This window comes from Paralichthys olivaceus, chromosome 23, assembly GCF_024713975.1.
Source record: "Paralichthys olivaceus isolate ysfri-2021 chromosome 23, ASM2471397v2, whole genome shotgun sequence".
NCBI classification, from domain to species: domain Eukaryota; kingdom Metazoa; phylum Chordata; class Actinopteri; order Pleuronectiformes; family Paralichthyidae; genus Paralichthys; species Paralichthys olivaceus.
The window spans coordinates 290001-303067 of NC_091115.1; the positions used below are offsets into that span (position 1 = coordinate 290001).

General features: G+C 38.5%; 1 protein-coding gene across 2 annotated transcripts in view; it reads left to right on the forward strand.

Annotated features, from left to right (window-relative positions):
- Positions 1-12691, forward strand: part of ptpro (protein tyrosine phosphatase receptor type O) — a 25288-nt gene extending 12597 nt beyond the window's left edge. Inside the window, exons 14-27 of one of the 2 annotated variants that reach the window (XM_069519883.1) lie at positions 94-232; positions 363-483; positions 710-778; positions 3089-3172; positions 4914-4949; positions 5091-5172; positions 6311-6401; positions 7605-7681; positions 7895-8029; positions 8120-8242; positions 8923-9077; positions 9251-9386; positions 9638-9761; positions 9863-12691. In XM_069519883.1, the coding sequence (XP_069375984.1) occupies positions 94-232; positions 363-483; positions 710-778; positions 3089-3172; positions 4914-4949; positions 5091-5172; positions 6311-6401; positions 7605-7681; positions 7895-8029; positions 8120-8242; positions 8923-9077; positions 9251-9386; positions 9638-9742 (1353 nt within the window). In that variant the 3' untranslated portion in view covers positions 9743-9761; positions 9863-12691. The remainder of the gene's footprint in view (positions 1-93; positions 233-362; positions 484-709; positions 779-3088; positions 3173-4913; positions 4950-5090; positions 5173-6310; positions 6402-7604; positions 7682-7894; positions 8030-8119; positions 8243-8922; positions 9078-9250; positions 9387-9637; positions 9762-9862) is intronic. The other variant, XM_069519884.1, reaches the window with a different exon arrangement.
- Positions 12692-13067: the final 376 nt, after the last annotated feature.

The following is a 13067-nucleotide window of genomic DNA, read 5'->3' on the forward strand; positions in this document are numbered from 1 at the left end:
AAAGATGAAGCGGTTGGAGGTCAGAGGTCAGAGGTCAGCGTCACTGTGACGTCATGGACTTGAGTTGATTCTAAATAAAAGTGTCTCTTTCAGGCGCGGGAGCCTCAGACCGTCACTTCTCATCTGGTGACAGTTTCTGGTTTGACGCCTTCGTCCTCCTACAACTGCACCGTCACCAGCTTCAGCTACAGCACGCCGAGCAAGCCCGCACACATCACCATTACCACTGCGGGTAGGTGGCGCTGTCGAGCACTCTGACATGTTTCACAGTAAAGCTCACTGTGCTGCTCTCAGACTTTTAATGTTAAAGTTTGTATCAGCGTCACATATGAGACAGGAAGTAAAAGTCCGTCTCTCTGCAGCTAAAGAGATGAACCCGAGCGTGGCGGCCATCTCGGCCCTCGCCGTCCTCAGCGTCCTGCTCGTCAGTCTCCTCGTCCTCTTCCTGCTCGTTCTGCGAAAGAAACACCTGCAGATGACCAGGTACCAAACACCTTCATCATCATCATCATCATCATCATTCACTTTGTTCTGTGTTATCGGTCATTTGAATGATTCTCTGTGAGTCGTCCTGACTTCAACACAAGTGAACAAACTTCTGTTATTTTATTTTCATATTTCACTTCTCACTTCCTCAGTTTTCTGATGACTCGTCAGTTTTTCTGACGGCTCATCACTTTCCATGTCCCTGTATTTATTTCTGTTTCAGAGAATGTGGAGCTGAGACGTTTGTCAATTTTGCTTCGTTCGAACGAGACGGGAAACTTCCCTACAACTGGTACGTTTGTTTCTCATCTGCACATCAAAGTCACATTTGAATAGAAATAACAGAATCGTTCACAGACGATCAGTGGGGGGGGGGGGGAGAAAGAGAGAGAGAGAGAGAGAGAGAGAGAGGGAGAGACAGAGGGAGAGAGACAGAGAGACAGAGAGACAGAGAGAGAGAGAGAGACAGAGGGAGAGAGAGAGAGAGAGAGAGACAGAGAGAGAGAGAGAGATTCAAACACATCGCTAAAGATTCTAGGTCATCTGTGGAACAGCAGAGACGATGAAGATGATGATGATGAGGATGATGAAGATGGTGATGAAGATGATGATAGTGATGGTGATGATGATGATGAAGGTGATGAAGGTGACAGTGATGATGATGAAGATGATGATAGTGAAGATGATGATGCTCATGATGAAGATGATGATAGTGATGATGATGATGATGCTCATGATGAAGATGATGATAGTGATGATGATGAAGATGATGATAGTGATGATGATGATGCTCATGATGAAGATGATGATAGTGATGGTGATGAACATGATGATAGTGATGATGATGAAGATGATGATAGTGAAGATGATGATGCTCATGATGAAGATGATGATAGTGATGATGATGATGATGATGCTCATGATGAAGATGATGCTCATGATGAAGATGATGATAGTGATGAAGATGATGCTCATGATGAAGATGATGATAGTGATGAAGATGATGCTCATGATGAAGATGATGATAGTGATAGTTGGGATCAGCTGGAATCATCTGTTTGATGAAGATGATGATGATGATGATAGTGATGATGATGATGACGATGCTCATGATGAAGATGATGATAGTGATCAAGATGATGATAGTGATGAAGATGATGCTCATGATGAAGATGATGATAGTGATAGTTGGGATCAGCTGGAATCGTCTGTTTGATGAAGATGATGATGAAGATGATGATGATGATGATAGTGATGATGATGATGACGATGCTCATGATGAAGATGATGATAGTGATCAAGATGATGATAGTGATGAAGACGATGCTCATGATGAAGATGATGATAGTGATGATGATGATGCTCATGATGAAGATGATGATAGTGATAGTTGGGATCAGCTGGAATCGTCTGTTTGATGAAGATGATGATGAAGATGATGATGATGATGACGGCTCAGATTTCCACTCGTTCTTTGATTAAAGGACAAAATGCGTCAAATTCCTACAAAACAAAAACCAGTTTGGAGACATTTGGTGTTTTGGAGGCGGAGACAGTTTCTCTGGAGCAGAGTTGGTCTGAAGCACCAGACGTGTGATTCACGACGACCTCTCGATTAATATAAGGGCTGAAAGACGGTCAGTGAAGGCAGACGCTCAGCTTCCATACGACGTGTTCATCAGAGTGTCGTCTCACTGTCACGTGCTCGTGTTTCTGCTTTGACTGTGCATGTGAGCTGGACTGTGGACGGACCCAGAACAGCTGACGTCTCCACTTGTAAAGAAACATGGGACAAAAACAAAGTTCTTTACACACGTCCAGAGTTTGATCTGAAAATCGTTTTGTTTCATGTTTTAACAACTTTTCATGAACATGGAGATGAACGTGATGAAGGTAAATATCATGTTCATGATCTGGAGAAAATCTGGAGACATTGTGAATCTCCTTCACTTCTTCTATTTCGGCCTAATTCGTTTTTATTAATGTTTCTTTTCATCTGTGAACACGAACTAAATGTTTGGGTTTCTCTTCTCGCTGACGCAGCTTCATTTTTTAGGAGAAAAATCATTTCATTTCTCAACAGAAGTATTAAATATAAGCGGACGTTCAAGAACTTTGTTTAAATGATACAGTACTACTACAAACTAAAAGTATTTTTACACATTTCAGTCTGAAGTATTTTTTCACTTCACTTTTCTGGTTTATCTGCATCAGTGGGGTCACGACCCGAGTAACACAAACGTTAATGAGATCATCAGGTTCATTAAAGTGACAAACTGTGAAGTGTTTATTCATGACGAGAGTCCTGGCTGAGTGTTGCATTGTGGGATGGGCCAAGAGGACGCAGTGATGTCACAGACTTAAAGGAGACAGAGCAGCCATTGAGACGAAGCAGCGAACAGACTCCTGTTGTCCCTCAGAGAGACAACGGGACACTTTCTGAACGGCTGCATGATGCATTAACTCTGTGTTCAGCACTAATGTGCCTCTTTACTAATGGAGCACCATGTTCTGTCCCAACCTATCGCCCCCTGGTGTCTGTGTTTTCCTTATTTTTCTTGTTTGTGTTTGTGTTTGTGTTTTTTTGATTTGAACCCTTCAGGCGAAGAAGCCTCTTTGCCTTCCTTACCCTCCTGCCATCCTGCCTTTGGACTGACTATCTTTTGGCTTTTTATATTAATCCTTGGTAAGTAAGCACCTGCTGGTCAGAAACACTGCACGTCAGGGGCATGTCGAAGCAGAGACAATGATCCCAGACATCGTTTCACTCTGCGTCTGAACCAAGGTGACGAGCCGACAGACTCTCGATCCACGATTTAATCACGAGTCTGGTTTTATTCCATTTGTTTCACCTTTTCAACCAATCCCATGAAAAGCGTCGCCGTGTTCACTGATGTGGTGTCCCTCAGGGTTCGTGTCTGGCTCCTCCTCTTGATCTAACATGTATACACATAGTATTTAATAGTTTCTCTATTTGTATTTTGAAAACATCTGTTTTTGTTGAGCCGTCCCTCCGACCTGACTCTAAAACATCTGTCACGCTTCTTCCTGCTTTGCTTCACATTGAGTCATAACTCGTGTTATTTATATTTGTTGACGACAGTCACAACATGGTTAATATACTAACTACAGACTTAACAAAATATAAATGTGATGACATTGATCTCCTGCTGGACCATCTGTCACTTATCATAAATGAAATCAGCTCTATGTCCCACAAGACTCCATGTTGGAGCTTCGATCCGTTTGTACGTTACAATAATGACAGAAAATCATTTCACTGAGTGTGAAGAATCCAACATGTTTAAAAAGATGGACTGAAAACTACATATTACAAAAAGATACATGCAGAAGTTCAGTTTTAAATGATGATGTTATCACATATGTAGTAAATATATATATATATATATATATATATATATATATATATATATATATATATATATCTTCAGCTCATGTGAGCACGTACAGAAACAGCATCATGTAGTAGAATGGAATCTTGAGCTCTGGAGTTCCTCAGGGATCCATTCATGAGAATGACCCGATGTTTGTAAACATCATTGTCACTGAAACGTAAACAAACACTTTAAGTTGTGAAGATAAAATATCCGACGTGAGTTTCACGGAACACGAGGGTTCAGAGTCGGAGCCTTGTGGAACACCAGATTAAAAAAGGATCTTCTTGTATAACAGGTTTTTAAATGACTCACTGAACTCAATGTTCAGAAAAACTCATTCAGAAGTTTCTGTGTTAACGTTTGTTTCTAAACGACGCTTCGTGCGGACGTTCAGTTTGATCAGATCATGGGATTTGTTGACAAAGTGGAAACTGACGACTAAAACCAGACTTTTATTTTGACGTTTGAAATACAATAAAAAGTAATGTTGTTTGAGAACAGGAAGTGAGCAGATGATTTTTCGGACATGTTGAACTTTGTCTTGCGATCCTGTGTCTGTGGTTCAAATCTAAAGTTACACTGAGTTTGTGCGATGTAGCATGATGCTAACTGTCCATGCTAACTGGCTTTGCTGCGTGTCGGGTGTCTGCACGTGTGTCTCATTATTTCAGATTTAACGATGTAGAATAGTGACTGTGTCGGTTCTGTGTCATACGTGTTAGAAGCAGATGTTATGTTAGTTGCATGTTACATGTTGAACTTTTTCTCTCTGCTTGTTTCAAACTGAATCCAAATATCCACAGTGGATGTTTTAAATAAAAGAACTATTTAAAACATCAACTGTGAAGAAACATTTGACTTCAGTCAGAGTTTATTTAACTGACTGAAGAATGTGAAGCATGAAATATAAAATCTATAAACTAGTTTAAAAAAGCTGCATGTTGGATTCATGAAACTGTAGTAATGTAGAAATCTATTCACTGAGTAGCTGTTGTAGTGACAGAGTGTATTCATGTGTGTATTTTATAGGAGCAAGACGGCTTTAAAGAAACGGAAGCTAACGAGGTAACATGACTAAGTGTGTGTGTCTGTGTGTGTGTCTGTGTGTGTGTCTGTGTGTGTGTCTGTGTGTGTGTCTGTGTGTGTGTTATTAAATGTTTTGCAGTGTGGTGTGAATAATTATTTAAATGTTATTGTGTGTTTCAGTCCGGTGCAGCTCGACGACTTTGACGCCTACTTTAAAGAAATGAGCAAAGACTCAGCGTATAAGTTCTCTCTGCAGTTTGAGGTGAGTCCACAACGATTATTATTATATTATTATATTATATTATATTATATTATATTATATCATATCATATTATATTATATTATATTATATCATATTATATTATATTATATCATATTATATTATATTATATTATATCATATTATATTATATTATATTATATTATATTATTATATTATATTATATTATATCATATTATTATATTATTATATTATATTATATTATATTATATTATATCATATTATATTATATCATATTATATTATTATATTATATTATATTATATTATATCATATCATATTATATTATATTATATTATATCATATTATATTATATTATATCATATTATATTATATTATATTATATTATTATATTATATTATATTATATCATATTATTATATTATTATATTATATTATATTATATTATATCATATTATATTATATCATATTATATTATATCATATTATATTATTATATTATATTATATTATATTATATTATTATATTATATTATATTATATTATATTATATCATATCATATTATATCATATTATATTATTATATTATATTATATTATATTATTATATTATATTATATTATATTATATTATATCATATTATTATATTATATTATATTATATTATATTATATTATATCATATTATATCATATTATATCATATTATATTATATTATATTATATTATATTATATTATTATATTATATTATATTATATTATATTATATTATATCATATTATTATATTATATTATATTATATTATATTATATCATATTATATCATATTATATCATATTATATCATATTATATTATATTATATTATATTATATCATATTATATTATTATATTATATTATATTATATTATATTATATCATATTATATTATTATATTATATTATATTATATTATATTATATTATATTATTATATTATATTATATTATATTATATATCAAGTTCTATAGTTAAATATAATAAGATATACTAATGAATGTCTCAGCCGAGACAAATGATTGAACACTTTTCTTTGATTGTCTCAGTTAAAGACTCGTTAAGTTTTAAAGTAAAACCAGAAGTGACCTGGAAAAGTTTGACCTTTGACCTCGTTTAACCTCTGGATGTTTTCAGGAGCTGAAGAGCGTTGGTCTGGATCTTTCCCATGATGCAGCTGACCTGCCCGTCAACAGACCCAAGAACAGATACACCAACATCCTCCCATGTGAGTTCACGAGGTCACGTGATGATGATGGTGATGAAGATAATGGTGATAGATGATGATGAGGATGATGATGGTGATGATGGTGATGATGAAGATAGATGATGATGATGATGAAGATAGATGATGATGATGATGAAGATAATGGTGATAGATGATGATGAAGATGATGGTGATAGATGATGATGGTGATGAAGATAATGATAGATGATGATGATGATGGTGATGATGAAGATGATGATGAAGATAATGGTGATAGATGATGATGATGATGGTGATAATGGTGATAGATGATGGTGATGATGATGAAGATAATGATAGATGATGAGGATGAGGATGATGATGGTGATGATGAAGATAATGGTGATGAAGATAATGGTGATAGATGATGATGATGATGATAATGGTGATAGATGATGGTGATGATGATGAAGATAATGATAGATGATGATGATGATGATGAAGATGATGATGAAGATAATGGTGATAGACGATGATGATGATGGTGATAATGGTGATAGATGATGGTGATGATGATGAAGATAATGATAGATGATGATGATAGATGATGATGAGGATGATGATGGTGATGATGAAGATAGATGATGATGATGATGAAGATAATGGTGATAGATGATGATGAGGATGATGATGGTGATGATGAAGATAGATGATGATGATGATGAAGATAATGGTGATAGATGATGATGATGGTGATGATGAAGATAGATGATGATGATGATGATAGATAATGATAGATGATGAGGATGAGGATGGTGATGATGAAGATAGATGATGATGATGATGAAGATAATGGTGATAGATGATGATGAGGATGATGATGGTGATGATGAAGATAGATGATGATGATGATGAAGATAGATGATGATGAAGATGATGATGATGAGGATGATGAAGATAGATGATGATGAAGATAATGGTGATAGATGATGATGATGATGAAGATGATGATGATGATGATGATGAGGATCAGGATGATGATGGTGATGATGAAGATAATGGTGATAGATGATGATGATGATGAAGATGATGAGGATCAGGATGATGATGAGGATCAGGATGATGATGGTGATGATGAAGATAGATGATGATGATGATGAAGATAATGGTGATAGATGATGATGATGAAGATGATGATGATGATGATGATGATGATGATGATGATGAGGAGGATCTTCTCTCCAGATGACTTCAGTCGAGTTCAGTTAATCTCGATGCACAACGACGAAGGTTCAGATTACATCAACGCCAACTACATACCTGTGAGTACATACACCAGTCAGCAGGAAGTACTCAGAGTAAAAGTATCTTTATAAAAGTATTTTTACTGCAGAATGAACTCATTCATTACAAACTGTGAATTTAAAAAGATGAATTGAGTTTTAAATCTCTAGATCAGGATCTAACAATAATGGATCTATAATAATATTGAAGATGATGATGATGAAGATGATGACGGGGACGTTGTGTTCCAGGGATACAAACACGTGAAGGAGTACATCGCCACGCAGGGTCCGCTGCCTGAGACCCGGAACGACTTCTGGAAAATGGTCCTGCAGCAGAAATCTGCCATCGTGGTGATGCTGACGCAGTGTAACGAGCGACGGAGGGTGAGTCTCACTCCTGGTTCGTTGGAGGGAAACGGGACGACTCGTGTCTCGGCCGCCGTGATTCGGCGCTGACGTGTTTTGTGTTTCCAGGTGAAGTGCGACCACTACTGGCCGTTCACAGACGAGCCGGTGATGTACGGAGAGATCAGCGTGGAGATGCTCTCTGAGACCGAGTCTCTGGAGTGGACCATCAGGAAGTTCAGACTGGGATACGTGAGTAAAGACCAACCTGAGGCTCAGGGCCCCACATGAGCTCGAATTTAGAGCTAGAGCTGCTTTCAGACTGAACTCCTCAGTTCTCTGGATTCTCTGGAGGACGAACTCAAATGTCAGAGTGAGTATCATGATCACTTCCTGTCTGCTCCACCTCTCACCTGAAGAACGAGGAGGATCTGATGCTGAACGAGTCTGAGCAGAAAACCTGCTGCTGAGTTGTTCAGCTGTGAAACATGAACTCTGGAGACGAGTCTCTGGAGACGAGTCTCTGGAGACGAGATTCTGGAGACGAGTCTCTGGGGACAATTCTCTGGAGACGAGTCTCTGGAGACGAGATTCTGGAGACGAGATTCTGGGGACGAGTCTCTGGGGACGAGTCTCTGGAGACGAGTCTCTGGGGACGATTCTCTGGAGACGGGTCTGTGGGGACGATTCTCTGTCATGTGTGAAAACAGCTTATGACTCTAAGATGCAGTTCCTCTGATGGCCACTAGATGATGGTCCCAGATAAACTCTTGTGGTTACAAACATCTCTCATGCTTTTATTTTGGTGAATGAAGTTATTTTATTTTGTCTCAGTAGCCGTTTTGAGGTTAAAGCTGCAGTTCTGCTTCTGTCCACAAGAGCAGCCTTTAGTTCATTAAACAATGAGTCAGTGCTGCTGTCGCCCCCTACAGGCTGACGAGTCTCAGGACGTCCTCCACCTGAACTACACCTCGTGGCCGGACCACGGCGTGCCCACGGTGAACGCCATCGAGAGCATCCTGCAGTTCGTCCACATCGTCCGTCAGCAGGCGAACCGGACCAAAGACCCCATCGTCGTCCACTGCAGGTCAGGGCGGAGCCACAGGGTTCCTCGTACACATACAGCAACACCTCTGGTCAATCTGTTGTGGGGGGGGGGCAGTGGCCACGGGTCAGGACCGGGCTGCTGCCTCGTTGGGGGCGGGGCTACAGCTCCAGATTCTGGTCTGTGATGATAACGGAGGTTTCCTGTCTCGTCAGCGCCGGCGTCGGCAGAACCGGGACCTTCATGGCTCTGGATCGTCTCATGCAGCACATCAGAGAACACGAGTTCGTGGACGTCCTGGGGCTGGTGTCCGACATGAGGTCCCACCGACTGTCCATGGTTCAGACTGAGGTGAGACTGATTCAGGGTCAGAGGTCGACCATCAGTTGGATTTGACTCAACGTGTTGAATCTTTTTAAATCGTCAAGATTCAGAAAAACGTGTTTTTATTTCAACAACTAAAAACTAAAGTTCTAAAATTTGTTTCTTCACCTTTAAGAGAAACTGTGACGTCGTTACTTCTGTTCAGTTTGTTTTTTCTGATGACAACATCAGGTCAGCTGATCGATCACGTGATGAACTCAGTTGTTTCCTGTCGACAGGAACAGTACGTGTTCATCCATCAGTGCGTCCTGTTGATGTGGCAGAAGAAGAAGCAGCTGTCCATCACCTCCGACGTCATCTACGAGAACGCCAGCAAAACATAAAGACGCCGCTCCGCCACACGTGAGTTCAGACCACACCTCCGTGTTGTCGCCAGAACAACATTCACTCAGTTCCAGTGGTGGCGTGTGTGAGCTCTTACCTCCCTGCTCGTTGTCTTACAGGCTGTGGACCAGCTCCTGTCCGTCAGCTTCCATTCTCTGCAGAAGAAGAAGATCTGCTTCATCATCAGTATCAAGAAAAAAGCATCAACGTGAAAATAATAATCTGATTGTTGTTCGAATTGGTGTAAAAGCATGGGATGGAGTTTTGCCTTAAGGAGCCGTCACTGACTGAAAACACGTCCAACCACGTCCCTGTCCTCTGAACGGACTCATTCAGAGGCGTTAACGAGCTCCGCCCACTGATTGGACGTCTGAACATGAAGCGACGAGTCGGTGGAACCGAGTCGCACCTTTTTCATTATATTTATGTTTTTAATCTCAGGAGTCGCTGAAAAACCAGCGAGCACATCGGCCTCGGCCTCCGCTCCCTAACTCGTGTTTCATTCTTCAGAATCCGCTCGTCTGCAGCTTCCTGTCCTGGACGAAGCGGACGAGTCGCAGGCGGCAGAAAACCACGTCACAAACAACAATTCAAAAAAAAGCCACTCTGCGAATGAACGGATCACAGAAAAGAAGAAGAACCCAGCAAACGTTCCACCGACGAAAATCATCATCTCAGCTCGTTTTGATTCTTATTTCTCGTTTTGCTGAACTTTGGAAATTTAAATTGAAAATTTTCAGCTTCAGAAGGATTTTATCGTCTGTGATCAACAATCTGCAGAAATCATATCGACAGAAACGTATCCGACCACGTTTCAGCTGAAACTAAACAGGAAGTTTCTTCATGTAGCTGAAGTCGACAAAACATATCGACTCAGATCTGCAGAGTCGACACGAGCCGTCGATTTCTAAACATCAAAACATCAACATGTAAAAAAGTAACACAACAGAAATCATTTCAAACTTAATCCGTGAAGAAACATCGTAAATCTGAAAGACCCTAAAGCTTCTTTTTGTTTTGTCATATTTTGGTGAAACAAATTATTTTCTTAGTCCACAGTGCTTCCAAAATGTTTGATTCAATAAAATCTGATATTTATCCTGAAAGTTTTAAATCCCAAATATAATATTTATCTTGTTAAAAATGTAAAGTGTCCTGAGAATCATACAGAGTTTTAATTTTAATACATTTAAAATATTTATATTGCTCCAATTTCTTTACCGTCATAAAAATAAGGACCCAGAATTTAGTATTTCACAACTTTAAGTAAATACATTTTAAAATGGCCTCTGGTGATTCGACCTTACCTTTAGACTTGAGGTCATTCTCCCATATTTGATCTCAGAAATCCCACAGTTGTGTTTTGAATTTGTTATGAAGTTGATTTATGGGAATATTTTAAAATCAAAAACTTGCATGAATTTGAACAAAAGTGTGTGATTCACTGTTGAAAGCAGAAGTTTCTGTTTGAGCTGATCGTGATTGGTTCTTTAATTGTTTTGGCTCGTGTCGATTCTTCACATCTGCTTAATTCAGGAAACAGTTATGAGCATTTTCTGAAGCCTCGTGTTTGTTAAATCATTTCCAGATTATTTTTGGTTTTGTTATTTTCCATCTTTCTACTGAAGATTTGACTTGAAGAAAAATCTATGTTTCTCCGACGACTGTCGAGAATGTTTCTGAACAACCTCCGACTTCACTCTGCATTCAGGACGTACAGGGTGTCGTCAAAATAAAAGCACAGCTCGAGGTTAAAAGTTAAACGGACTAAATGTCTGATTTAATCAAAGTTTTCTTATATTTCTATCATCAGAAGTGTTTTGTCAGCTGACTGAAACTAAACCTTTAAAATGTCAGGAACACACGTTTGAAACCTAAAGTTCCGTTCACTGCTCCGCACAATTATTTCACTAACGTGTTTCTCTGAAAACAGTTTCAATATTTCATCTCAACGAACCGACAAGGTCTTTATCAGAATAAGACTAAATGAAGATTCAATAGTTTATTTTCTGATGTTTAATATTTAACACGAACCACAGATTCATCACAACTGTAATTACAACGTAATAATTCAAGTCATTTAACACGACACAGAAGTTAAATTTTAAAGAAACTGAAGTTTCAGCAGGAAGTTGTGTAATTCTTTTGTTTACATCAGACGTTTCATCAGGTTTAGAAAAATCTGAATAATTAGGAGCCGTAAACTCGATGTTGAGTTTCGTTCAGCTTCAGTGAAATATTTTGTTATTGTTGCTCAAAATGTTTAAAACCTTCAAATGTTGGAAACTTTCCCAGAATGAATCTGAAAAGCTGTTTCATTATTTTAACGACACCTTGTTGTTCACGTGCAGGAACTTTAAGAGATGGATGAATGTCTGATAAAATGGCCGCTCAGTGTTAAATGATTGTGGTTCAAACACCTGACGTCTGTACCTGTTCTCCGTCTGGGACCCCCAGTCGCCACCGCATCAGAAATAGGTTTCGTTTTGTTAGAAATCAAACGTACTGTAAATACTACTACTGCTACTACAAGTATTCTGTTGCTACTCGTCATGACAAAGTAATTCTTGTGAAAATGTTGCTTTAGAGGTTTGTTTTTTAAAACTTGTTCATGTGAATCATCTTTGAGACACAAGCTTCGTTCTCTCATCGCTACAATGGTTCCGTCTCTCGACGCTAACGGACGATTGGACGAGTTCACAAAGTCACGTGAACACGGAGAACTCGTCATGTGAGAACTCGTCATGTGAGAACTCGTCATGTGAACACGTGGAACTTGCACTTTGGTACAACTGTAAAAAGAAGATCACTGTAAACTCTTTCTCTTCGTGTCCAGTCTAACTTGTCGTTGGTGCCATTTCTTGTGTCACTTCAGATTCGAGGTTGATCTCGATCATCGTCACAGTTTTAATGTTTCTGTGTTGGAACAAAATAAATTGTTGCATTTACGTGAGTCGTCTTTCGGTTCAGATGTCCGAGTGTTTCAGAACAAAACGAGACATAGAGCACGTGTCACCATATAAAATAATATTAAATGTTTTACAGTGACAAAAAGGACAAAGACAAAGTTTGTCTCCAAACAACAGAAACAAACCACTGAAGTTTTATCAATTTATTCTTGAACAGGAACGAAACGAACAAATTCAACTACACGAGTGTCCAACTGTTTCTGTGGCAACTCTGCCTCATGTCTCTCTCATGTCTGTCTCTCATGTCTCTCTCTCATGTCTGTCTCATGTCTCTCATGTCTGTCTCTCATGTGTCTCTCATGTCTGTCTCTCATGTGTCTCTCATGTGTCTCTCATGTGTCTCTCTCATGTGTCT